The following is a 25,047-nucleotide window of genomic DNA, read 5'->3' on the forward strand; positions in this document are numbered from 1 at the left end:
ACGGGGGGAGGCCGGGTCAGAGCCGGGCGGGGGCGGGGACAGGACTCGGGTCAGAACCGGGCGGGGTTGGGGCGGGGACAGGGCTGAGAACCGGGGGAGCCGGACACGGGGGGAGGCCGGGTCAGAGCCGGGCGGGGCGGGACTGAGAACCGGGGGAGCCGGACACGGGGGGAGGCCGGGTCGGGGCGGGGCGGGACTGAGAACCGGGGGGAGGACGGGCCAGAACCAGCCCGGGCCTGGGGCTCGGAACCGGACAAGGCCCAGTTGGGGGCGGGGCGGGGCTCGGCCCGGGCCCCCATTACCGTCCCCATCCTCGTCCATGGCGAAGTCCTCGCCGCCCGCCTCGTGCAGATCCAGCACGTCCGCCATCTTGCCGCTGGGCGACTGACTGCGCCGCGGCTGCCGCTGCTAGGGCGGGCGCGGAGGGAACGGGAAGCCGGCGGGGCCGGGACCGCGCTGCACGCCGGGAAGCGGGGCGGAAGTTCCCCTCCAATCATAGGTGAATAGCGAGGGGGCCGCCATCTTGGGAAGGGCACGCTTTTTTTTTCCTCCGCCGGCGGCCACCATCTTGGTAGAGTCACGTGGCCTCGCCCCTCCCCGGCTGGGGAGACGCCATCTTGGGAAGGTCCATAATTCTCGCCCCTCTGTGGTCGCCATCTTGAGAAGGGCAGGAGGCAGGGTTCCCCTCCTGCCAGTTGCAACCAGCTGCTTTCTTATAGCAACCAGCCATCTCCCTCCTCCTCATCTGGGCCTTGGGATTCTCCTCCCTGCCCCATGAGGCTCTGTTCTTCCTTCTCCCCACTCCACTCCTCCCACCCCCACTGGGGTTACCGCCTTTGAAATGTTAACTCCCCTCCCCAATGTTAGCAATAACTAAGTGCTAACTGCAGTAGGGTTTTGCTGACAGGGACATGGGTTTAGCAGGAACTAGGATGAAACCCCCCCCACCTGATTCCACACAAGCCCAGCAAACAGCCGTCCCTTGACATCACTACTGCCATTCGCTAAATTCAAACCAGCCATTTACAGGTGAAGCAAACTTCACCCACGGGTGTACACTGGCCCCGTTTCACGTCTCAGCTCTTGTCTGAAACGGCCACGTATGGAGATCTCATCTGATCCCTAACACAGGGGACGGCCAAGTTACAATCATTTCTCCAAAAGCTCACAAAGGCCAAGTGGTTTTGGACAGCTTCTGCTCAACGTGCAGCAGATGCTGTGTCTGCCAGTGGGATGAGCCTGGTCCCCTTTTTCCAGATTAAAAACAAAGCCTCATTAGGGAATTAAACGCTGCTACTTCATCTATTTTTAAGAGTGGAGGTTTACCATGTGTCTCACTTGAAGCGGCTTGGCACCTGGTTTTTCAGCAGGCAGGTACGGTCTGATAGATACTGCCTCCTTCCCACCCCCAAGAAAGTGCAGCAGAAAACTGCTTTGCTCAAGTTCTTCTAAATAAGTTATCCCCAAAGGCCATGGAGTTGAAATGATGCAGCCACAGCATGAAGCAACAGGCGGAAAGCAACAGCCAAGGTGATTGGGAGAGAGAACACATACTTGGAAACTAAACCAAGGGAATGTTTCCAGTGTCTGATGCTCCCAGCCCACGCTATGGTCACTAACTGCCTATGCCGCGCCTCTGAAGGCTAGGCCCTGCAGCTCTCCTCATGAATGGAATAGGCTGCTCCCATATGCAGTCACAAGTAAAGAAGAAACCCATTTCTCCTTATTCAATTTAGGCCGAGGAGTTGCTCTTTTAAGCGTCCCCTCTCAGCCAAAGCTTCTCGCCTGCTCTCCCTTTACACTTCATGTGGCAGCAGACAGGGCAGTGCATGCATGAGCAGTCGGGAGATCTGAATTCTCTTACATCCATCCCGTAACGCCTCCGTGCCTCAGTTTCCCCATCTGTAAAGCTTGGGCTAATACCTGCCCAGTGCACACTGTTAAGTGCTTTAAAAACACTTGGAAGATACTCCGATGGAAAGTCCCAGAGTAGGAACAAGCAGAACAGCCCTTACCAAGCGTTATTTCTAATTCACGGAGAATGGTCAGAGCAATAGAAATACAAAATAGTTAAGTTACCATTTGCAACATTTGGTTTTAGGTACCCACGGATTAGGGTAGCTGTTCCTGTTCTGGTGCATTTAAACAGATGATAGTCCCACCCAGAAAGTCCTTGTGAAGCGGGATGAGGGGAGAAGAGGGAAAGAAATAAGAGAGAAGGTGGTCTGGAGATAGAATTGGGGGGTGGGGGAGTTAAGGAGCTAATTCAACAAGGCCAGGGAGGGCAATGCAAAGCAAACATTCTCTTTTCACAAAGATTTAAACCAAGGCTGGTGTAGCAAGACCCTGAGCAGGCCTTCAGTTATTACACTCCCTGCTCAGACAGAGTGTGCTAGAACCAGAAGACAGCTGCTTTTGATTTACAAGTGCCTGGGATACGAGGGAGTAAGACTTAGGTCGGGGTTGACACCTAAAGTATGGGTAGGTTGCTTGGGGGGGCGGGGGGGTGGAAAAATTCACCCCCCCGGAGTGACATAGTTAAGCCATCCTAAACCCTGGTGTAGACAAGATAGGGCGACAGCAGAATTCTTCTCAGAGTAGCAGCCGTGTTAGTCTGCATCCGCAAAAAGAACAGGAGTACTTGTGGTACCTTAGAGACTAACAAATTTATTAGAGCATAAGCTTTCGTGGACTACAGCCCACTTCTTCGGATGCATATATTCTTCTGGCAGCCTACCTACAGTGAGTGTCTTGAGGGTGTGAATTTACCACAGCAATGGAAAAAAAACCCCTTCGGTCACTGTAGTAGGGGTCTACGCTACAGCAGCACGTGTGCCACTGTAGCGTTTGTAGTGTAGACATACCCTGACAGTGACTTCAGCGGAGATGCTCCAGGCCAGAGGAGCGACAGCCTGCCACACTGCAGAGCCACAAGGTCCAATGTACAGAACAGCTAATGTTAGACGGCAGTATTGCCTTTGGGGGACTGCAGCCATCCGACTCCCCATTGGGGAAAGACCCTTCTGTAAAGAGGGTGTGACGTGGCAGCTGCGAGATCTGGCCTGCGCCTGCCAGCTAGCAACGTAATGGCAAGGCAGAGCCGGTGTGACATTAACAGGGCTCAGAGGCTCTGTGCCAGGAAAGATGGGTCAAAAGAAATGCTGTTTGAATTGATACAATCAGACACCCTGCGATACTCCAGCCAGCAGGGACTCATTAGCCAGCAGCCAAAGAGGATAAGGGAGTTATTCCAAGAGGCTTCAGATGCCCTGAGCACCCAGCAGGGAGCATAAACAGCAGCAGGAAAGGCGCTCAGAGCAGCTGACGGTCCCCCTTTGGCTGCAGGAAAGCCATTCCTTCTGCAACGTTTAGTGTTTTAAACGAAAGCTCAGCAGTCCAGGTGCTTCTGCTGACAACAGTTACAGCTCAGGCCAGTCTGGCTCAGACCCCAGAGCAACAGCCCGTAAACCAGGCAGAAGGAAGACTGGAATATTTAGTTTTTCCTACCCCCATGGCTAGAGTGCGTCTTTAGTTAGTTACTAAAGTGGAGCAGGGGAGATGCCGCTTAAGAAGCCAACAATCCGCTGATCTTTGTACTTTGCAGTGGAAATGGCAGACACTCAAGCGATCTTTCGAATGCCCATGGTGCACCTGAATAGGGGGATCTAGACCAAATGCACACTGCAGAGTTTGTCAATCCAGCACGCCTCCCTAGGAAGGAAAGAGAAACCAGCTCCTCAAAAAATCTATTTTATTGTATAAAATTATACATACAAAATCCATGTGAAATACTGAACATTATATGATATAATGGAACAAAGGCAGAGACGGCATGTGAAAGGTGATTTATCTTACTGTAGTGTTTGATTCGGAATATACAGCATGAAGGCAGGAAAGAAGAGACATTGGATGCTTAGGAAGCCAGGATATTAATAATGCTGGTACTACGGATTAGATCGACAGCCAAACTTCCCCCTTGAAGCTCATGGGGGATAGAGGTTTCAAGACAACTTGTGATTAGAAGGGGGGGGGGGGGCAGGGGCGCGGGAAAGACACACAGACACTTGATGCTATTTATAATAAAGCTAAACTGGGTCCTGCCCAGGAAATCCTCTTCCCAGTAGAAAAAGGCATGAGGCAACGTCCCATAGCTCTGCATCAGGTCGTGGAGTGTCTACAATGAGATGCCAGGGCTCTAGATTAGCAGAAACAGGCAAATCCTCTGGTGTGGCTGTACTCATAAAGACAGATTTTATTATATAAATATAAAAAACTACCTCCATCACGGTCATGAAAGTCTGAGAGCCTGCCCAGACTCGCCTGGAAGAAGATTCACTGTGTGAATGGATTAATGGAATTGGAGAAGGCTGATATACGCTAACATATCATCCTTTTAAAACAAACTGCTGCGTGTGAAGTCTTGATATGCCTCTCCTACTGCAAAGAAGTCCCATTAAAGAGAAACAGCCTTTGATCACAGAAAACATGTAATCCTTAAAAGGTTATGTTAAGAACATAAGAACGGCCATACGGGGTCAGACCAAAGGTCCATCCAGCCCAGTACCTTATCTGCTGACAGTGGCCAATGCCAGGTGCCCCAGAGGGAGTGAACCTAACAGGCAATGATCAAGTGATCTCTCTCCTGCCGTCCATCTCTACCCTCTGACAAATAGGTTGTTTTGTTTCAATCCTTTGTTTCAAAGCTTATGTTTGCTGCCGTTTTTGGCACCAAAAAGCATCTGAAACGTATCCCTTACGATTCAGAGTATAACACTGTGCTGATGATTGAATAGAGTTAGCATTTCTGTTTTAGTGGAGAACCATTAGGGTCTCACATAAGCAAATAAATACACCTTGAAAAATTCTGTAATTAACACCGAAATGAGGAGCCGACAGGCCCTAAGAAGCTTCCCGTGCTTGCTGGGAGCTGAAGTGCCAGACTTCAGAAGGGGACAAGTTTGATTATTCAGCTGTCAGAGGGAACGCAGCCTATGTTTGGATAAGTGAGGACATTTCTAATGCAGTTTGATTTCTGCAGCACCACCCTGTGTCAGCAGTAGGGTTAATACTAATTCAGATTAGCCAATTTAAAAATAAAATAAAGTCCAACATGGATGAACTGAGGTCTAGGCCCATATTCTGCCCTGCACCAAGCAATGTGGGAGGAAGGTGTCCAACTCAGGGAGCATCTTATGCCTCCAGGAGAATCATGGAGGAATTGTGCCAGCTCTGGCCCACTGACACATTAGAGCAGCCCCATAGCTGCTCTAATTTATGTCTATTGGCCCAGGTCTTTATGGATTATACACAACTGCACTCCATCCTGACCCCAGCACCAGGACAAGGAGTGTGGTGGCCAGTCAGCACAAGAGCTGGTTAAGTGAGAACTTCCCCATGACAGGTTAATTCTCAGTTAGGGCTAGATTCGGCCACCTTGCTCTGCCAAAGTGGTACAATCCGGTCCATAATTCAAAAAGTAATTTGATTGTGGGCTGCTCCGCACTGGAAAGTTAGATCAGCATCACTACATGTAAGGGGTGTGAAAAACCCACACCCGAGTGATGTAGTTAAGCCAGCCTAACCCCTGGTGTAGACACAGGAGGGAGGTTGACAGAAAAATACTTCCGTTAACCTAGCTACTGCCGCTCAGGGAGGTGGATAATCTACAGAATGGGAGTACCCCTCCCATCATTGTAATAAGTGTCTACTGAAGTGCTGCCGCTGTAGCATTTTACGTATAGATGGCCTTAAAATAAAGAAGAAACTGGAAGTAACATTTCTGGAGATACACACTTCGGGTTCCAATGCTGTGAACGCCACCTCTCTCATGTGAAGGTACTCAAGGTCTTAAGCATCTGCAGGATTGGATCCTTAGACAAGTCAGTGTCACATGATTTATTTGAACGCTACCCACAAGTGGAAATGTTCGCAGAAAGTTAAGACTCTGTGCTGTATCTAGAGAAAGGAAATGATTAAGTGTCTTAGTAACAGTCCAGAAACCAAGAAACCAACCTGAAAACCAAAAAATAAAACCCAAGAACTAAAAATACCATTTACAAATTAAGTTTATAAATGCATTAAACATTAATACTATCAGGTAAAAAGGCTGCATATAAAAATATATATACACATATAAAAACCATCAGACATAGGCTTGTTAGGACTGGAATACAACACTAGAAGGCCGAAGAATAATGCAGTTGCTTCTTGGTCTCCCTCTTGTGATAACATTGCTTCAATATCCACATGCTACTAGTTGAAACATCCTCTGCAAGAGGCTTCTTGAGAAAGATGGAGTGGGGTTGAGAGGGGATCTCTGTGGAGATACCAAAACCTGTGGCAGGCTCCTGCTCTCGGAGTGGGACCTCAGAGACTAGTCTCAATTAGTGAGACACCAAGAGCCAACGTGAGAAGAGATCCACAAGGATCCCAAAGTGGTAGAATTTTTTTTTTTTTTTTTTTAAAGTAAAAGACAGCCTTTGACTTAAGATCCCACAAGAGATCCCATCAGCTCTTCTGGATTATATGCTGAAAAGGCTTTAAAGTGTTATGAGGAAGATTATTTTGTGCACCAGCAAATCATTGCTTTGTTAGACTGCCCTGTCTAGCTGGCTATTTAACCTGAACTACACTAGTGAATGGAGAATACAAAATACTGTACAAAGTGCTCAACTGTTACCCCCTTCTTCCCCACCACCTGAGGCCTCCTACCTCTTCAATGCTGATTAGAGGAAAAGCCAAGAGATCGTGACTGACATCTCGTTTGAATTACAGGCAAATCTATTGCATTGCACACTACATGTTGGAAATCAAACAGTACAGAAAACGTACCACGTGGCTGTTTTACAAAACATTAGTTTTCCCCCTACTTTGTAAAGGAAGAGTCTATGACAACGGCCTTGGATGACTGATCTACGAGCAAACTTAAAACTGGTCCCATTACAGTGTAGGCGTAGCTGACAGATACTTTCTGTACCATGGCTTCCTACTCCATCAATCCCCGTGCCATTTATGTCACCACAAAAATAGATTCAGATTTGCTATTAATGGAGGGAGCCCAATACTGTAACTTTTCCTTTACAAAACTAATCAGACATTAGCAAGCCCCCACAAAGCAGGATACGAGATTAAAGAGTCCCACATCCTTTCAAATAAATGCCTTGCACAGCAGGCTTACAAAATCGACAAGTCACTAGATAAAAGGTAAAAAGGTTTGGTAGTTATGATCTGAGAGATTAGTTATTGCCGTAAACACTCGAGTATGACTTCCTGTTGGGAATATTAGAAGCTACGATTTTGCTTTTTGAGCATTAATATTCTGTTTTAACTCAGCAGAACCAAACGGATCTGGATCTTTGATCAAAGTGCAAGTTTGGGCTAAGGCCCCACAGCAAAATATGAAATATGGGCTCCCTAATGCCCATTAGATTTGTCCCGGAGATGCACAAAGATCAGAAATCCAGGGACTTGGATGGTCTGGGCTGGAATGACTTCCCATTTTTCCCCTGGTGCGAGCAGTGAAATGTTTTCAGTTTATAACCAGAGCAATTAATCCCTGGCTTGCATTGTAGTGGCATCTATGTGCACAGGAGAATTTAGCAGATTGGAATCATTTGAGGGCCAATAAGTAGTAAGGGGTGCCCAAGGTGTTGTTAACCCCTTCCTTCCCCTGCCCCCCTAACTGTATAGAAGCCAACAATCAAACAGTTCTATGGTTGTGCTTTGATTACATCTTCAGTAAATATGGCCTGATTAAAACAGTGCTCGCAACTGCCCCCATCTCCACAAAGCTGCAGTTTTTCTGTCCATGACATAGATATCCACGAACTATTTCTGAACATGAGGTTTCTACGTGGGCAGAATGGATAAACCCCCGGAGATTTCTTTCAACTCTCTTCGGGCAGTCAGGTAACTAAGAAACAGTTCGCAACGGAGTGCCTAGCCTGTTAGGAAAGCTCGGCGTCAATCCCGGGGATAAGCAGACCCTAGAGAGGAGCTGGGAATGCAGTTTTTCGTCTCTTGATTGGGTTTCCCTTTTGTGCTGCTATTCTGCAGCCAGCAATTCCCCCCTCTTTCTGCTCTAAATCTGAACGACAGACACAGCTGGGTATTTGAAAGGATGCTTTTAAGCTACGTGTACTACGGGGCTAGTATTTATACTAAGCGCGGGGCTCTATCAGTTTAAAAAAATAGTGCAGATCTAGATTTACATTTCAGGAATCGACACTATAACAAACAGAGCAAGTTCCAAAGTGGAGAGTAAATGCAGCCCTTTGCAGCCTACCATTATCTATTTTGCATGGGTAATCTAAACCTTTTAGGGAGTAAAACCATGTAGGGAGACTGTTCTTGGCATCCTCAAGACGGATCTGACCCATATTATAAACAAGTTAGTATGCTATAGACTAGGTGCAGCCCTGTTTATAACTTGGTTCAGACCTCTTTACGCCGGCCAAAAGAAACCAAGCGTAGCGGAGGTTGAACCATAGGGTTTGGATCCAGATCTGACCTTCCACGGCTGGGGACCAGCTGGATCCAGGTTCTGCTTCAAGAGGTTAATACAGTTCTGGTCAACAAGGTAGTAAACACAGGGCCTTTGGTGATACACCTGGATCAGTTCCCCCCATGTTTCCATTAGCCAGTTCTAAATATCTGGCAAGTGTTTATTAGGTCTTCCTGAAAAAGGTTTAGTCCGACATTGTGTTCAAAAGCAACCCAAAGCCAGGTAGCTAGCATGGAGACAATAGCATGACACCAGACAGCGGTAGGATAGCCTCAGAACTCTGGCGTCCCCAGCCTAGGCGAGGTGAGACTAAGTAACTTATGAAGATGCTTGACTTCTAGGAAACTGTACTGTCCACTTCATAGCACCACCTACTAGTCAGCCCATTCCAAGCTCATCCACTCCTGCAGGACTAGGGTCAAATCCCCTAAAAGTCCAAAGGGGATTCAAGAAGGGGACTGCAGAGCTCTCTCTAGTACAGATGTAATTAAAAAGCTGAGCCCAATTCCTTAATACCAAAGCCAATCCCTTAACCACCACCAGAGTCTTGTAATTTGGTATTAAGGAAGCAGTTTGAACATGTGTCAGCAGCTGATTCTCTTTCTGTACAAGAGAGAAAAGATCGAAGCTCAAAACAGATCCAAACATCCCATCCTGTAACACTTGGTGGAGTTTTAAATCGGATCTCAGATGCAGATGGCAATTTTACAGACTGACCCCATATTTCTATAATGGAGCAAAATCAAAATCCCAGATCCAAAATTCCATGCATGTGCTTTGAGGTGCTCTCCATTGGAGCATGAATTCTAGTACAAAGGAGCAGAACATATTGCTAAGTGCTGTGCTTTTCAAAAAGAGGGGTTTGACCAAAACCCTCAGACTGCAAAAGCAGAAGGAAAGGCAGTTTTGCGTCACATGCCATCTGGATCTCTTCAAATCCAGATCTCCCTGGGGAAATGCTACATTTCCATTGAATACGGTCATCTGTACAGTACCTGGGTTGAACGGAGGTCTTTAGAGTAGTGTTAACACTGAAAGGCTGTTAAAGAGAAGGAATTCTTTAGCAGATAGAAAGCTGAAACGTAACCTAAAGGCTAGGACTAAGTGTAAAAATCTGTACAGAAACTTTTAAAAACATCTTAAAAAAATGTGCAAATGGGCCACGACTCTGGAAAAAGAGGCAGCTATATGCCCTAAGTGATACGGTACAGATCCCTTCAATGTGGAATTGTTAGTAGGCATGGGGAAGCTGAACAGTTTGCGTGCAGCGTCTAGCAGTTGGAGGTGTGCATGTTCCCCAGCTGGCCAGCCGCCAGCATCAGGATGTCTTTCTTCTCCTTGTGGAAACGCAGCTCTTTCCCAGCCAGTCGGGCTTCATCCAGCTCCCTCTCCGTCGAGGACAGCTCTCTGGAAAGGGCTCCTGGGGTGCTCTGCTCCCTGTTCACCCAGTCCATGGCCATCTGGTTCCTTATGTCGTCGTCCAGAGCACGGTGCGAATAGTGAGCCAGCACCTCCTAGGGGGAAGAAATATGACGGGAGCTTATGAATGGCGAGTCGCTAAGAACACGCGCGTTGGCTAGTAGCATCTGGCTCAGTGGCACACGACAGCATGATGGGAAATGAACGACGGGGCTGGATGAGCACCGAAGCAAAAGGTCCAAGAATCCCTTAGGCACGTGCGGTACTGCTGCCAAAGCGGCGCTCGGCCAGTGCCCGGGCCAGCCTTACCTGCCGTGAGCACTGCCTCTCTCGCATGGCTTTGAGGCTGCCATTCCAATGCAACAGCTGGAAGACGGTCATCAGCTCCTGCGAGGGGAAACGGCAGTTAGCTCTGAAGGGCAAGAGTGTCAACAGAAGGAACTGGCGAATCAAGGGAAGGGCAGCAATGTACACAGGCAAAATGCTTCTCTAGCACACAGCTGAAAGCCTTTCTGTGCCATAGAGCCCTCAGGAGGCAGTGTTCCCTAGTGGGAAGGGCGCTGGACTGGGACACAGGAGACCTACTGTGACCTTGAGCAAGTCACTTCACCTCCTGGTGCCTCAGTTTCCCCCTCTAAAATAAGGATAACGATACTGAGCTCCTCTGTAAAGTGCTTAGAGGTCAGCTGCTAAGACGTGCTAGGGCTACAGCTGGTAAGAGGTGCAGACTATTATTAAAAGACAGACTTAGGTGGGGAAGATACACAGGAGCGAATTAGTCCTTCCTTCCACTTACATTTTTGCCCACCTAGTTACTAAGCCGCAGCAGGGAGGGCTTAGTGGTTCGATCAGAGGACTGGGAGCCAGGACTCCAGGGTTATATTTCCAGCTCACCATGTGGCATGTACAGACCGGTTCTATTCCCTTATCTGCAATCCTGGGCAAGTGGCTTCATCTTTCTAGATCTTTTCCCTCACCCGTAAGTTAACCACCTCACAGGGAGCTGACGCTTCAGGAAAAGTTTGTGAAGTGCTTTGAACTCCTGGAGCGGAACAGGCTAGAAGCCATTACTGCTACTTAGATGATAAGCTTCACAGGGCAGGGACCGTGTTATGGGTTTGTACAGTGCCTACCACGGAGGACTCTAGACTGACAGGGCCCTTCAGCACTATTGCAATATAAATAAATTTGTGATCACAGCAGGCTTACTTAAAGTTGAGGCCATGCTGATAAAGTCCTACAGTACAGAGAGATGAAAAGGGCCATTCATGGAACAACTATTTAAAAGGACATATGTTATTGTATAGGCTGATCCATCAGCCAAGAGCACTGCCCAGGCCTTGCATAGCTAGACAGAAGACCACTACCAATGACGGGATGGGAAAGATCCTTCAGACTGCTGAATCTTTATATCTCTTCTGCTGTAACATCCTCTGTTGGTGCTTCCCTCTGCCCTTTTCATCCCCAGAGCTATTGCACCAGACGCTGGTCGGTGATAGTGCAAAGCTTGGTTGTAATGGAAACCGGGCAAACGTTTCTCTGATGGCCGCACAAACCCCATTCCATAAACTCCCACAGAAAGCCAGGCTTCCCACAGACAATGCCGCCAGAGGAATATACAGGATGTGGCGTCAGTCTGTGTAAACAGGGCTATTAATATAAACACTTATCCTCCGCCTACAGAATGTTACCATTCAAGGGAGAGCAGCCGGGCAAAAAGTCAGTGTCAGGAAAGTTTGCTTTCAGCAGAGAGTTCCAAATAAAAAAAAACTAAGTTACGAGCTTAAGGCGCCTGCCTACATTCATGAAGCTGCCAAGCTCCTTTGAGCATCTGGCAAGTGAAAGTAGGGTCTATTTCTCCCCTTCTGAGACTCAAATCCCTGAATCCGGATAAATCAGCTACTAGTGGGGAGTGTGTAAAGTCCCTGTTTCAAGTTTCCAGTGACAGTAATATCTGTACTTCCATAAAGGGCCTTTCCTTCAAGGATCTCAAAGCACTTGAAAAAACAAACCTCAGAATACCCGAGAGGTAGATGGCCCCATCAAACAGCGAAGGGAACACGCAGAAAGATGCGGCAGCAAGTCAGATGCAGAATTGGGAACAGAGTCCCAATTCTGTGTGCCCACTGTTCTAGCCATTGGACAAGCCTCCCTCCCAATGGCAGGGAATAAACCCCAGAAAAGCCTTGGCTCCCAAAGCATCGTCTACACTGATTAAAGGTGTAACTATGAAGTGAGGCGATGTCTACACCGGAGCTGGAGATGTAATTCCCAGTTCAAGCGATGTACATTATACTAGCTCGGATTGAGCTAGCACATAGCAGTGTAGCCACGACAGAGGGACAAGCTACAGTCCCGACAGAGACCCTAGGTACGTACTCGGGCGGCTAGCCTGACCAACCAGTGCCACTGTGGCTACACTGTATCAGAGGTATAGCCGTGTTAGTCTGGATCTGTAAAAAGCGACAAAGAGTCCTGTGGCACCTTAGGTCTGTTAGTCTATATTGGCTACATTGCTATTCTTAGCATGCTGACTCCATCAAAGCTAGCACGCACATATCTACCTGAGCTGGAGATTACACCTGCCAGTGCAGATGTACCCCAGGTAACCAACTAAGATGATCTCAATGATTTCAAGACTTCAGTATGCCTAATTCTATACACTTACATAGTGCCTTTCAACCAAATACCTTCAGTTGCTTTAAAATGGAAATAGCTAGCCCATTTATCTTCAGAGAGGGGAACATGACAACAGGTAAAACGACTTGCCCAAGGTGTCTCAGCCAATCAGTGGAAGAGCTGGGAATAGAACTCAGAACTCCTAGTCCTCTAACCACTAGACCATGTTGCTTCTTGCATTCCAATATATTCCAATACTGAAGGCATTGCACATGAAGCATGCACAACCCCTTCCACAATACTGGTCTCTGTGAGCGTCTCCAGAGCTGTTTTAATCAGAGGGGCGCCCAAAACAGAACCCTGCACAATCCAGATATTGTTGAACTTTGGAAGGCTTGAAAAACCCTGGTCTGGAGTCTGTGGCTGGAGCTCCTATCTAGCACTAAGGGTATAGCAACACAAAAGCCATAGCAGCACGTGCTTTCTGAATGCACAGGCCTGGTACATTCTGTAGCACTGAATGATGTGACTAGAAGATTTAAAAAAACAAAAAAAACAAAAAAAAAACACTTTAATCAAGACTGGAGCAGGGAATCAAGTTATGGATAGTACCTGAAACTCTAACATTGATTTTCCCTTGTTGGATTCCAGCATGAAACGGAAAGCACCAATTCCAGTGTTCGGGTTATCGGCTTCTTCTCGATTACCCTGCAGCAAAGAGGAATATTAAAGAATTACAACCCCTAAACAGAAAAAGGCAACCACACAGCTGGCACGCTGCTAAGCAGTGTTCCCACATGGCTCTACTGCTGTTAGTCAGACATTTTCAGGCTCCACAGACTTGGTTTGTTTGTACTCTGATGAGGCAAACTTTAACCACCTTGAATGTTTCACAGATTCTACAAACACTTACATCTGAAGAAGTGAGGTTTTTACCCACGAAAGCTTATGCCCAAATAAATCTGTTAGTCTCTAAGGTGCCACCAGACTCCTTGTTGTTTTTACAAACATGGAAGAGATTTTGAATTCCTCCAACTCCCAGTAAATAGTGTGCTCTTGCTCGGAGACGTCCCAGGACAGAAGCGATCGGGACAAGACAAAAGCCAATGACTTGTCTCCATCTTGGAGAAACGTGATGATACTTTACAGCAGCCATATCTAGATGAGGAGTGCTCAGAGGTACTTTGGAATTAACTGGATTCAGGTGGACAACAGGAAGTGGGTATTCACCCACGAAAGCTTATGCTCCAATACATCTGTTAGTCTTAAAGGTGCCACAGGACTCTCTGTTGCTTTTAACAGGAAACCTGAGATTTGAGCAAGGAATCTTGGAACACCCAGAAAATGTAACATCTGTGACCTGATGCTCTGGGCAGATTTCCTCATACATACTTCTACAGACTTCTGTGTGAACTATGATGGCTTATATTTTCATGAATCATAGAAATGTAGGGCTGGAAGAGACCTCAAGAGGCCATTTACTCCATTCCCTTGTGCTGAGGCAGGATTAAGTAGACTTAGAACATCCCTAATAGGTGTTTCTCCAACCAGTTCTTAAAAGCCTCCAAGTTGATCTAGTGTGAGGGACCAGTGACCATTTCTTTTGGACCACCAGGATCATCACTGAAGTCTGGCAATACCAGCTTTCCAAGAGCTACACCGCAGTATTTTCCTAGTTTCAGTAGTTGATGAGGTAACAGGTCTTCGAGGTCACACTTTGCATGCCTGTTGTATCTTGTACTTGTTGACTAGCATATTAGCCAACCACCTCATAGGATCTAGGCAAATTTTGACCATGATTTCAATGCAAATGGTTTCATGCTCTTGGCACAAGACAGGGGACTGAATTTGACTTCCAAGTCCCTTCCAGCGCTACATTTCTATGATGAGATGCTCTCTTTCAGTAGCATTTAGGATTGTAAGATTGTTTCACGGTTCACAGAGTAGTTTGGGTTCCATTAGGTGCTATCTGAATGCACAGTAAAAACTCATTCTGACAAAGTAGGATTTTGGCACTAGGAAGTTTAACATGCCTACCACCAAGGATATAAACAGGTACAGCTTTGTAATGCATCTGGCTTAAATAACGAGGCTGCACACAATAACAGGCTGATCAGAGGAGCTCCACACCCCAAGAGTTCATCAGGCTTGAACATTGCAGGCTCAATAATGGAACGGAGTTGATCTTGCTCCAGGCCCGGTGAGCACCAGGAAGTCAGACACTGTTTTTGAAACAGCAAGGTGCAGTTATCGGTTACATTTTGATGGGGGCAGTGCCTTGAAAAATCTTAACAATATCCCCCCACCCCCATGCAGTTAGAGAAACTTTTTTGATGCTTTCTGGCCTAATTAGTCTTGTTTTTCAGAGGCTATCCCTATAAAAGTACACAGGATCCCAGATAGGTGGCAACCTTACATTGACTGTAACATCTATGGCAGAGAAGTCACCATGTAATAAAATGCTCCTGTTTTTAAATCACATGCTCCACTTTTGTGTCATCAAGCCCTATTACAATGAATTAGGGGAACATTTTCAAAAGCTCTAAGGGATTTAGAGCACAAATCCCCTTGAAAGTTAATGGAGCTGGTGCCTAGTTCCCTTAGGATCCTTTGACAATCCCATCTTGCAGGCATTCCAAGTAATACCACATGGAACCCACTATATTCCAGCAAGTTATCATACACCTTTATCTTCTGCAGAAGAAAAAGAAGAGAGACTATCTAGCCAACCTTTTGGGTTACTGGTAGTACCAGACATGGGCAGGCATTGAGTAAGCCAGTCTTTCATTTTAGCTCACATAAAAGCAGTTCTATACAAGAGAGACATTTTTATATTTAAAAGAAACTTGGCCAGAATTGTAGGAAAGGGTGTGAAGTGCTTCTCCTGGAAGTGGAATAAGTTTGGAGTTAACAGGCCCTCAACAGTGGGAATGCTGAAAACATTAAGGACTAAATGGTGCTCTCCGATACACCAGTTCAAAGTAAGTCTGCTGATCTAACTGGAGGCAGATTTAACTCCAAGTGCAGGGCTGAGAGGATAGATGGAGAAGGGAGTTTGAATCCAGGAAGGGAACAGTTTGAGAGAAAACAAGAATTAGAGTAATAGTTTATTTTTATTTTTAGTATTTCTGTATCATTCCAAGAATCACTGGAAAACCTGCCATAAGGGTTTCCAGATGCAAAAGAAATTTCCCTTCCCATAGATTTATGAGATTTTCCAACCAGTCTGTCCCTATCAACTGCAACAGTCAAGACATTCAAAGCCCTTACGTTGAAAGATGCCAAGGCTTCCGAGACACTCTTCTCAATGAACTCATCTGTGATCCTCCGGGAGGGGTGCTCGTTAAAGACAGAATTCATTAGTGCAATCTTCGCAGCGCTCCTCCTGGCTTCAGCCTTGGTCGGACAGAACTGGGGACAGACGTACATGCCATCAGAACAGAAAAGCAGAGACGGCCGAGATCAGTTAAGGCCGACACACTCCAAAGTTCTCCCCGCGTATACGAAATGGCTGTTAAGTGGCAGTTGTTGTGAAGTGCTGGAAAGCTATTTTCTCAGACATCCTGAAGTCATTAGGAGTGTGTTTTTAAACCACAGCAAGCCCAGCCATACTGAATGCAAAAAATTAAACTGGAAGTTGAAGTCAGCACATAGTATGTGGACATGGAAATACCACCAACTGGATTGCCAACAAAATTAATTATCTTAAAACCAAAACACAGCCAGCCTTCTCTAAACACGAGGGCTACGCTGCAGGATGGGGAGGGAACTCAGCTGCTGGAATTGTTTCTTTTGGATGCCTTCTTCAAACCAAGACTAGAGCATAACTCGGCCTTAAGCCACTGCAGGAAAGGAATCCGAAATGCAATCAGGACCCTGTGTGATTTTTGGACTTTAATCTTTCTGGTTAAGTATTTGGATTGGACCTTTTCCTTCGCAACAAAGGAAAGGCAGAGGCTATTGATCAAGCCTTATTAGTTTGGCTGCCAAATTTTTCTGAGCATCTTGGGAAGAGACACTGGGTCGAATTCAGAGCTGTATTAGGGATTGAAACGCTACTGAAGTTCATGGACTCTAGAATTCACACTGTAACCGTACTCAACTACTTAACCCTGTGAAGAAGAAGGCATTTAACTTAAGGCAAATATTGCTATACAATAGTTATGCTAACACTTGCCAATTGCCTTAGATGCCATGTATGCAACCTCACTATTTGCAGAATCCCTATTAATTCCCTGCAGTGAGTATGTAATCCTGGGGTAACATAGCCAAAGCAAATCTGAAGCTAAAGACAACCACTGCACTTACCATGTTGAACTAAGTTGGGTTGGATTTATCCCTCTACTATGGGTCCGGATCCATCTGTGTTTTGGGGCTCCCAGAAAATCTCCAGCACCCACCCCTCACAGCGAGGAATTTGATTCCATTAGAACGGGGACTTGAGGGAATTGATAGACTCCCCTCAGCCAGTTCTATAGAGAATGAGCTCTGTGGCTAGAGCCACTCAAGTCTCTGTAGCAATGTGGTCCTACCTGGAAGCTACCAAAACAGCTCCCCCCAGGCAAGGTGACATAGCAGACATAAGGGGGGCTGTTGGAAGGGACCATCTCATACACCACCAAGGCTCCGTTTTTCAGATCAGCACCGCGTGACTGCTTCATCTGCCAGAACTCCTGAAGAGCTTCCACAACGTTCACTGAAGATATAGAAGTCAGGGGAAAAAAAAGTTAAGGCCAGATATCAGAGAGAGAAATGGTCTTTTCATACCGCAAAAATTGAACGCAGGAAACGGAGCCTGAGAAACTGGTTTTACTGCTCCCCACTTGTGATTGCTGGTCTACAGAAACGGAGAGTCATTTGCACATTAACACCCATTGAGCTGTACCAATATGACAGCAGGGTCCCTCCCCATGGAGCTAACAGTCCAATTCTGAGAATGGTCAACTTCAAGCAGAATTGTAGGTGCTCAGCACCTCTAGACCCAAGTTCTAATCTTGAGAGACAACAGTCTAAACATACAGTGAGTGAGTTAAAAGGCAAGGCTTTTGGTAGTGAAATTTTCCTCTTAGAGAAAGCTGGTGGGGTGGGAAGACCGGAAAGGCTCTTGGAAGAGTATTTTAAAGAAGGGATCTGAGTTAACAAGGGAAGAAATCAGCAATGTCTTTTTCCTAAAGGCAATCTATATTGGTAGTGATGTGTTTGCCCCTTGCCTGGGCCAATCAGCTGGGATGTCAGTGTCAGGAATCGGACTGGATGCGATTCTTCAGACATTTAAGACCACAAAAGATTCTGCAGTGTTCAAGTGGCACGGTGTGGCAGGTGGCAGGGCTAATTAGAGCCAATAATAACCACACTGACCTGCCCTGGCACTAAGATGCCCAATAGAGATCACCTGCCCTTAAGTCAGACATTTCATGTCCAGTTGGAGATGGTCATGGTTTTATGGAGCGGCACAGAGGGCTCATTCAGAAAAGGCGTGGGCTGCCCAATTCAATCCTTCCCTAATTCCACTGACATTTGGGTGGGAATGGAGAGGCCTCATTTATGAATCATGACGGTCTTTCTGAATGGGAGGAGGTATAATTGAATGGTGAATCACATACTAAAATAAGGAATATCATTTTTAGTAGAAGTGTTTTGTTTTTTCCCCCCATTCATGTCAGGAAGCCAGAGTCCAAAGCATTAACCCTGGCTTACTTTGGCAATTATGGTCCTTTCAGGATAAGAGCCAGTCTTTAACAGTCTTCTAGATGTTCCTTAAATAAATAGAACATTTGCTATCCTAGATTCAAGCAGATATCCCACCTCTGCCTGAGGACAATACCCCAATGCTTCAGAGAAGGCAAAAATCCCACTACGCACCCAACTAACTGTGCAGGGCTGCACATGGTGGAAAGATTGCTTCTGAACCTCTGTGGTGATAAGCGTGTGGCCAGGAGCATGAGATTCAATCACTCTTATCTTTGCATACGTGCAGGAATTACAAACATTATTCAGGATTCCCTGCAGCTATTTCACGTGCTGTGAGGGAAGAAGCATTTCCTTTTATTTGTTCTAAATTTATCTGCCCTTAACATTAGAGCAATTCCTCCTGCCACTGGAGGGATCCCACAGCTGCCATCAAAATCCTGAGTCTGAAAATTCTCTCTAAGCTACTTTCTACACTAAATAATTCTAGGTTTTTGCGATATCTAGTTCTAGGAAAATCCTCTCCTAATCCATCTTCGTTACCCTTCTCTGGGCCTTTTCCAACCTCAGTTATCACTTTGAAATGAAGCAATGTACAAAATGAATTAGAGTAACATTTTGCGAACAAAAGAATGCTACTGGAAAGAAGAGTTAGGCCCTTCCATGCGGAATCCTGCTAGAGAGTTATTCCAGTTTCTTTTACAGAAAGACAGAACAAGCAAGAGGACTCCCCTGCTTACAGAAATCCCCCCATGGGAATAGGACAAGACGGAAGATCAGTTTGGTGACACAAAGAGTACCACGTTAGGTACTTCAAGCTATCCAGCTAAACATTTTATTGGCCCACACACCGTACTGTAAGTAATACTTTAGGTTTTCAGCCATGCGGTTTTCAGGATAAGAGAACTAGCTTTATCTTATTGCCTCTAAAGTTATTACTTTCATTAGCTTCCTATAGAATGGAACCAACAAGATAGTTACCCGAAGTTTCTTACTAAAACATTTTGCCCGCCTGCCTCAGATGCAGTGTTTCAGGGAGTTAGTTAATAACGATCACTTGGCTTGGATCACTTTCAAGTTTGGGGTATGGATTTTTCCCTCAAACACACAACACGGGGGCAGTTTTAAACCCGAGAGTCACAGGGAAACGTACACAATCTATGTGGTTCCTGGCCAGCGCTACAGCACACCAGCCAGAGCACGGAATTCAAACATGGGCAAGCAGATTCCCTTTCTACTGACAAGATAAATCATGCATATAATCCCCACGGGGAGCCAGAGACAATGCCTTATTCAACAAACAGTTTGACACCCCGTTTGGTACAGGGCAACTGAATCTTTGCAGCTATCACCGAATACCAGCAACTTCGCAAATGAAAAACTGAAATTAAGCCACATCAAGCAGCATGAAAAGTCTGAAATCACCCCCTCCTCGTTATTATGAACATTCAAAACAATAAAAAGTTGGTTAATTTAGTTAAGACAAGAAACGGGATGCTGAGCGCCTAAGTGGAGGTAACAAGGAGACACTGTTTAGCCAGCGCATGGGACTTGAGTTCTCAGTGTGAGACAAGCTCCTTTCTATGTTGCACACTGCTTATTTGTTTTGCAGGGTGCTTTGTTAGCGACTGCTGGAGCATTAGGTCTGGCAGCTGAGGGAGTATCCAAGAGGTTCTCTCTCAAGGACTGAAATCGGTGCTTCCAGCCCAACAGAGAATGGGGACGATTTAAAAAGAGAGAGGAGAGAGTTAAACAAGTAACTGGAACTCGGCAAAGATACTTTAAAAGAAAAAACTGCAAGAGAAACTCAACAAGCCTGGTTGCTGTGAATGGAAAAAAAAGACTTTAAAAAAATAATAGTATCAGAGCTTATGGTATTTCTTGAATAGTCTGTCTTTTCCCTTTCAGCGTAATTACAGATGAATAGCGCTATAAAGGCCACACCACCATGCATATTTATCGGGTAATAAGTGCTTAGCCAGTGGAGTGATCTTTCAGCCAATCGGACGGCAAAGAGCATTTGTTCACAGCGGCATACGGATTCTGGGGGGAAGACAACTTCCATCTTGTATTTGTTCTGGGTAGCAATCTTCAGCTCTTTGCCGGACTAGAGTTCTCAAAACGCATCACCGATTCACCCCCATCCTCCCAAAGAGATCATGCTTGAAATGGATGGATTCATATTGTTCAGAGTTAGGGTGACCAGATGTCCTGATTTTATAGGGACAGTCCTGATTTTGGGGTCTTTTTCTTAGATAGGCTCCTATTACCCCCCACCCCCGTCCTGATTTTTCACATTTGCTGTCTGGTCGCCCTATTCAGAGTTCTGCTGCTGCCATGTGAATTAACAGGAGGAGTGGGGAGACGGGAAAAATCAAAAGCCACAAGGGAAGAGGACTGGAGGTTCTGATCCAAACAGGATGTAAAATAACATCTGTTTTGCAAGCCAGAAGTTGGATGCATATTTTGGCTGTGACCCTTTGAGAAACAACTGAAGATATTGAGTTGTCCAGTTTTCCATTAAAATATTAAAACGGTTATGAGCAGGCCCAACCCTGCTCACAACATCTGATGACTAGGTTCGACCTGGAAAAGTGTCATTAAGATCAGCTTTTTGAAGACTCCTAGTGGCAGCCAGAATACTATAGAAAAAGTAGTCATTTGAGACACTGCTTGACTGGGAGAGAGGGCCAACTGAATCAAATGGTACATTCATTTAGTGCGGAAATGATGTGTTGTTATTAGCGCAAGGGACCACGTTAGGACAACTCAGTTATATTTGCTGCTGACTTGTTGTAAGACCCTGGAGGGTTGTTTTTGATCTATGCCTCAGTTTCCCTATCTCTAACCAGGGATGTCACCAGGAGGTTGCCAGGTTTATTTTAATATTTAAAGTGCCCTAAGATCCTATTGGACTAGTAGTGACAGAGCATATACATGGCTCTTTACAACCTTAGGACATGTTCCCACCCCCAGAACAGTTTATCGTATAAATGAGAATGTGAAGCAAAGCAGAGCTCTTGGGGTTTGAGAAGATACAAGAGTCTTGAAATGAAAAGGGAAGAAGATTGTTGGGATTTGACAGAACAGAGGCAGATGATGCAAGGCAGATGATGTATCAACTTCCATCTTGCATACAAGACACCAGTATTTAGCCAAAGGAATTTTAACACATTTGAGAACTGCAGCCGCTGGGTCAACAAGCTCTAACACTGACACTGGCAGCAAGTGGTCCAATCAAAACCCCTTTTCAGCATTTATGACCATCACCCATGAGGGAATGGGAAATGCCACGCACACATGCCCCCCATCCAGAGAAAAGCACTGAATCTACAGAGTACTACATGGAGCGAAAGCTTTTCTCCCTTTTCAAAACTTAACCGGTAGAAAAGCAGCAATTCCCACTTTGTTTTGTTACTTAAAGCCAGGCCAGGAAGAGATGTAGCCCAGTCACACATATATAGAGTGCTTTGGCCATCAGTCATATCAATTGTTTATTGCCTTGGAGCATAGACCCCGGTCCCTGTATTATGTATATGATGGCACATCTGACTCGCATATTAAATAAGGAAGAATAAGTGATTCCACATGGTGCTGAAATGCTTCCAATGCATTCAACTCACATAACGTCTGCCAAGCATTTATCAGTTAGGATGTGTACAACTGCATCTACTGGACCTGCCGCCACAACCGGAACTCGGGAACTCAAAACAGTTGCAGAGCATCTCCAGATGGGTGGGGAGAAGGATACTTTCCACCTTTGTGCCAGTAAAATCTGAGGTTTAATCCTCTTTACTGCTTCCACATTTCTTAAGAGGACCAGGTGGGATGTGCAGGAGACTCAGATTTGAGGCTTCCCTGGAGTGCTCTCATATGAATTGGGAGCATCTGAGGCAATACTTGGAGTCCTCGGGATGGGGTGTGGTGTAGTTAACACTCCCACAGCAGCCCACTTTAGTGCAGACATACAGTCTGAGGAGCTAGTCACTTCTTCCACTCACTGTTAGTGGTGAAAAGAATCGCCTGTAGCGGCAGGTAAGCTGAGCAGGGAGAGGGATCTTATGGAAAATACAGTCACTTAGAATGCAAGCATGGGGGTGGGAAAAAAGGAAACCATCAGTATGCCCAGCAAAACACCCTTCATAGCTGCCTTGTGGGTGTGAAAGAGCCTTTTGTCAGGCACTAACCAGAGAGTAAAGGTCTCATACACATGCTTAGGACCCAACCATTAACACACACACGCACAGGGCCGCCCAGAAGATTCAGGGGGCCTGGGGAAAAGCAATTTCGGGGGGCCCTTCCATAAAAAAAGTTGCAATACTATAGAATACTGTATTCTCGTGGGGGCCCCTGCAGGGCCCAGGGTCTGGGGCAAATTGCCCCACTTGCCCCCCCCCGGCCGGCCCTGCACACAGAGCTGTCAAACAAAACCTTACTCCTCTGATAAGGAGATTAGTAACTGGCATACATTTACGCAGCAAGTTACAGAAGCACCATGAGTTTGAAACCTTCCCATCTTCAAACAGAATAAAAAATTGTTCCAGATCCTACACCTAACCCCCCTCCCCAACATTCCTGCCCCCCCTGCCAGTCTTAAAGTGACATTTACCTATTTTCTCCAGGCCTAAGTTTTCAAAGACTAGTGATTTCAATGGACCAACCTGAGACACATTAAAGGGACTTGATTTTCAGACAGCAGATGGCTCAGCACTGGGTGAAATACAGGCCCTTTTAGGTGTCTCCGGTTGAGCACCCAGGCAACCCCCAAGTGAAAACAAAGGACAGGGGGAAAGAGTGCAACTGACATGATGCAAAGTATTATCAACTGCAGGAGGTGAAACAGAACGATCAGCTGTTTGCCGCAAGAGCTGTCCATTACCCTGATCTTCGGGACCACTTGTAACAAGAGAAAGGTTGTTTTTTTTTAAAGAGACATTATAAGAGAAGAGCAAACACATTAGCAATGTCTTCTGGTCACTTCCAATCCCCTAGTTCACCTCTGCCACATACGCTCAGGGCTGTATGTAAGGGCATCCCCAGCCCCTAGAGCCCCCCCGTTAGAAGTCAGGATGGAGTAGCAGGTCTCCTTCCTCACCTTTACTATATCCCCAAGTACAGGGAGTCCCCCCTCTGAAGGGCCGGCAGAGTGGGGGGGGGTCTCCCAGCTCCCCCCCTCACTTCAACAGTCACAGCGCTTGCGGGGCACGGGGCCCACTCCCCAGGACCAGGTGGCCCTGCGGTGTGGGGTAGGAGATCCCGGCTCCATCCGCTTCCCGGCTCCATGTAATGGGCCTGGGGATCCCCAGTGTGTCTGTGGGGGGCTAGTCGGGATCCCAGTCCTTGGGGCAGGGGGACGGTCCCCCCCTCACCCAGCCGGGCCCTAGTGCGGTGTACAAGGGGTTTAGCCCCCCAGGGTTGGGGGAGGGCTCAGATGGGGAGTGCCACTCACCGCAGCAGAGACCCCCCCACCCCCGGCTCGGCCACAGCCCTGAGGGAGGGCCTCCAACGCCGGGGGGGGGGGGGGCCCCCCCCGGCTCCACCGCCGGGGGGGGGGTCTCAGCCCCCCTCACGCAGCCCGGCTCCATCACCGGGGCGGGGGGGGTCCCCCCGGTGCCCCTCACTCACCTCGGCCGTAGCCCTGCGTGTGCTTGGCGAAGCTGCGCACCACCGCCTCCACCGCCTCGCGCAGCACGGCCGGGGGCCCCGCTCCGCCCGGCGAGGCCCCCGGGCCCGGCAGCCCCGGAGGCGGCGGCGGCAGCACCAGCCCCGGGGGCGCCGCCGGCAGCGGGGGAGGAGCGGGGGGCGGGGGGGCCGAGGCTGCCACGGCGGGGGCCCCGGTCACCCCGGGGCGCAGGGAGCGCAGCGTCCCCACCCCGGGCTGCAGCCGCTGGGCGCGCACCGACTCCATCATCATCGCCGCCGCCTGTCGGCCTCCGTAGCCTGCCCCGACTGAGCTGAGGAGGGGGCCGCGCGGCCCCGGGGCTGCCACTCACCAGGCGAGCTGGGGGGCGGGGGGATGGGCGGGCCTTGCAGGATGGAGAAGCCAATCGCAGCGCAGAGCGCCGGGGCAGAGGCGGGGCATTAGAAGACATGGCCCAATCACCGAGCTGCTTCCCAAAGGAATGGGCGGGGGGGCTGAACGTGAGCCGTCCAATCAGAGCTCGTGTGCCCAGACATGAAGAAGGAGAGAGGGTGGCCGAACCCAAAGAGAGTATTCCCAGGAGAGGGCGGGGTTTGAAGGCGAGATACCCAATCACAGCCCGCATCGCTAACGATGACTGAAGAGCGAACGAATCAAAAGGCAGATTATCAAGTGAGGGGGCGGGGACTTCTCTGGTCGCCCAACCAGTGGCCTGGCTGGATGAAAGTGGGCGGGGAATGAAAAATCTAGCCAATTAAATTACGCTTCACTGGAAAAAAGACCAGAAATATGATAATACTCCAATCACAGCCCAGGTTGTGTTGTCAGGGGGCGGGGACTATGGGATTTAACCAATTAGAACCCACCTATGTCCTGCTAGAGAAGGACCGTCGTGTTGTAGCGCAATGGATCCTGGGAGTATGGCCAAGTGCAAGGAATTCTGGGAGTTTGGCCAAGTGCTGAGAATTTTGGTAGTGCGGCCACGGATTCTGGGAAAGTGTGGCACAGGGCAAAGGGTTCAAGCCGCCAGGACTCCTGGGTTCTATTCCAGTCGTCGGTTGCGGAGGGGAGATGATTAGGCTGGTCCCCACCACATCATGGGCAGGGAGCACTCATGGGATCTTCCGTTCTTCCCACTTAACCTCCCTCACTATCTGCCCTCTCATCTGCCCCCCTT

General features: G+C 47.6%; 2 protein-coding genes across 2 annotated transcripts in view; both read right to left on the minus strand.

The window, feature by feature from the left end:
• The window catches only part of RBM8A (RNA binding motif protein 8A), a 5,765-nt gene extending 5,304 nt beyond the window's left edge, over positions 1-461 (minus strand). The window contains exon 1 of the mRNA XM_034756808.1: positions 303-461. Coding sequence (XP_034612699.1) covers positions 303-369 — 67 coding nt within the window. The 5' untranslated portion in view covers positions 370-461. The remainder of the gene's footprint in view (positions 1-302) is intronic.
• A 3,273-nt stretch (positions 462-3,734) lies between these two features.
• On the minus strand, positions 3,735-24,226 carry LIX1L (limb and CNS expressed 1 like). Its single transcript, XM_034756390.1, has 6 exons — positions 23,855-24,226; positions 17,074-17,237; positions 15,812-15,952; positions 13,154-13,249; positions 10,232-10,309; positions 3,735-10,017 (listed from the first exon to the last, which is right to left on the minus strand). Exons 1-6 carry the CDS (start codon positions 24,141-24,143, stop codon positions 9,775-9,777), a joined length of 1,011 nt encoding a protein of 336 aa, XP_034612281.1. The 5' UTR covers positions 24,144-24,226; the 3' UTR covers positions 3,735-9,774.
• Positions 24,227-25,047: the final 821 nt, after the last annotated feature.

Source organism: Trachemys scripta, chromosome 24 (assembly GCF_013100865.1).
Source record: "Trachemys scripta elegans isolate TJP31775 chromosome 24, CAS_Tse_1.0, whole genome shotgun sequence".
Taxonomy (NCBI): domain Eukaryota; kingdom Metazoa; phylum Chordata; order Testudines; family Emydidae; genus Trachemys; species Trachemys scripta.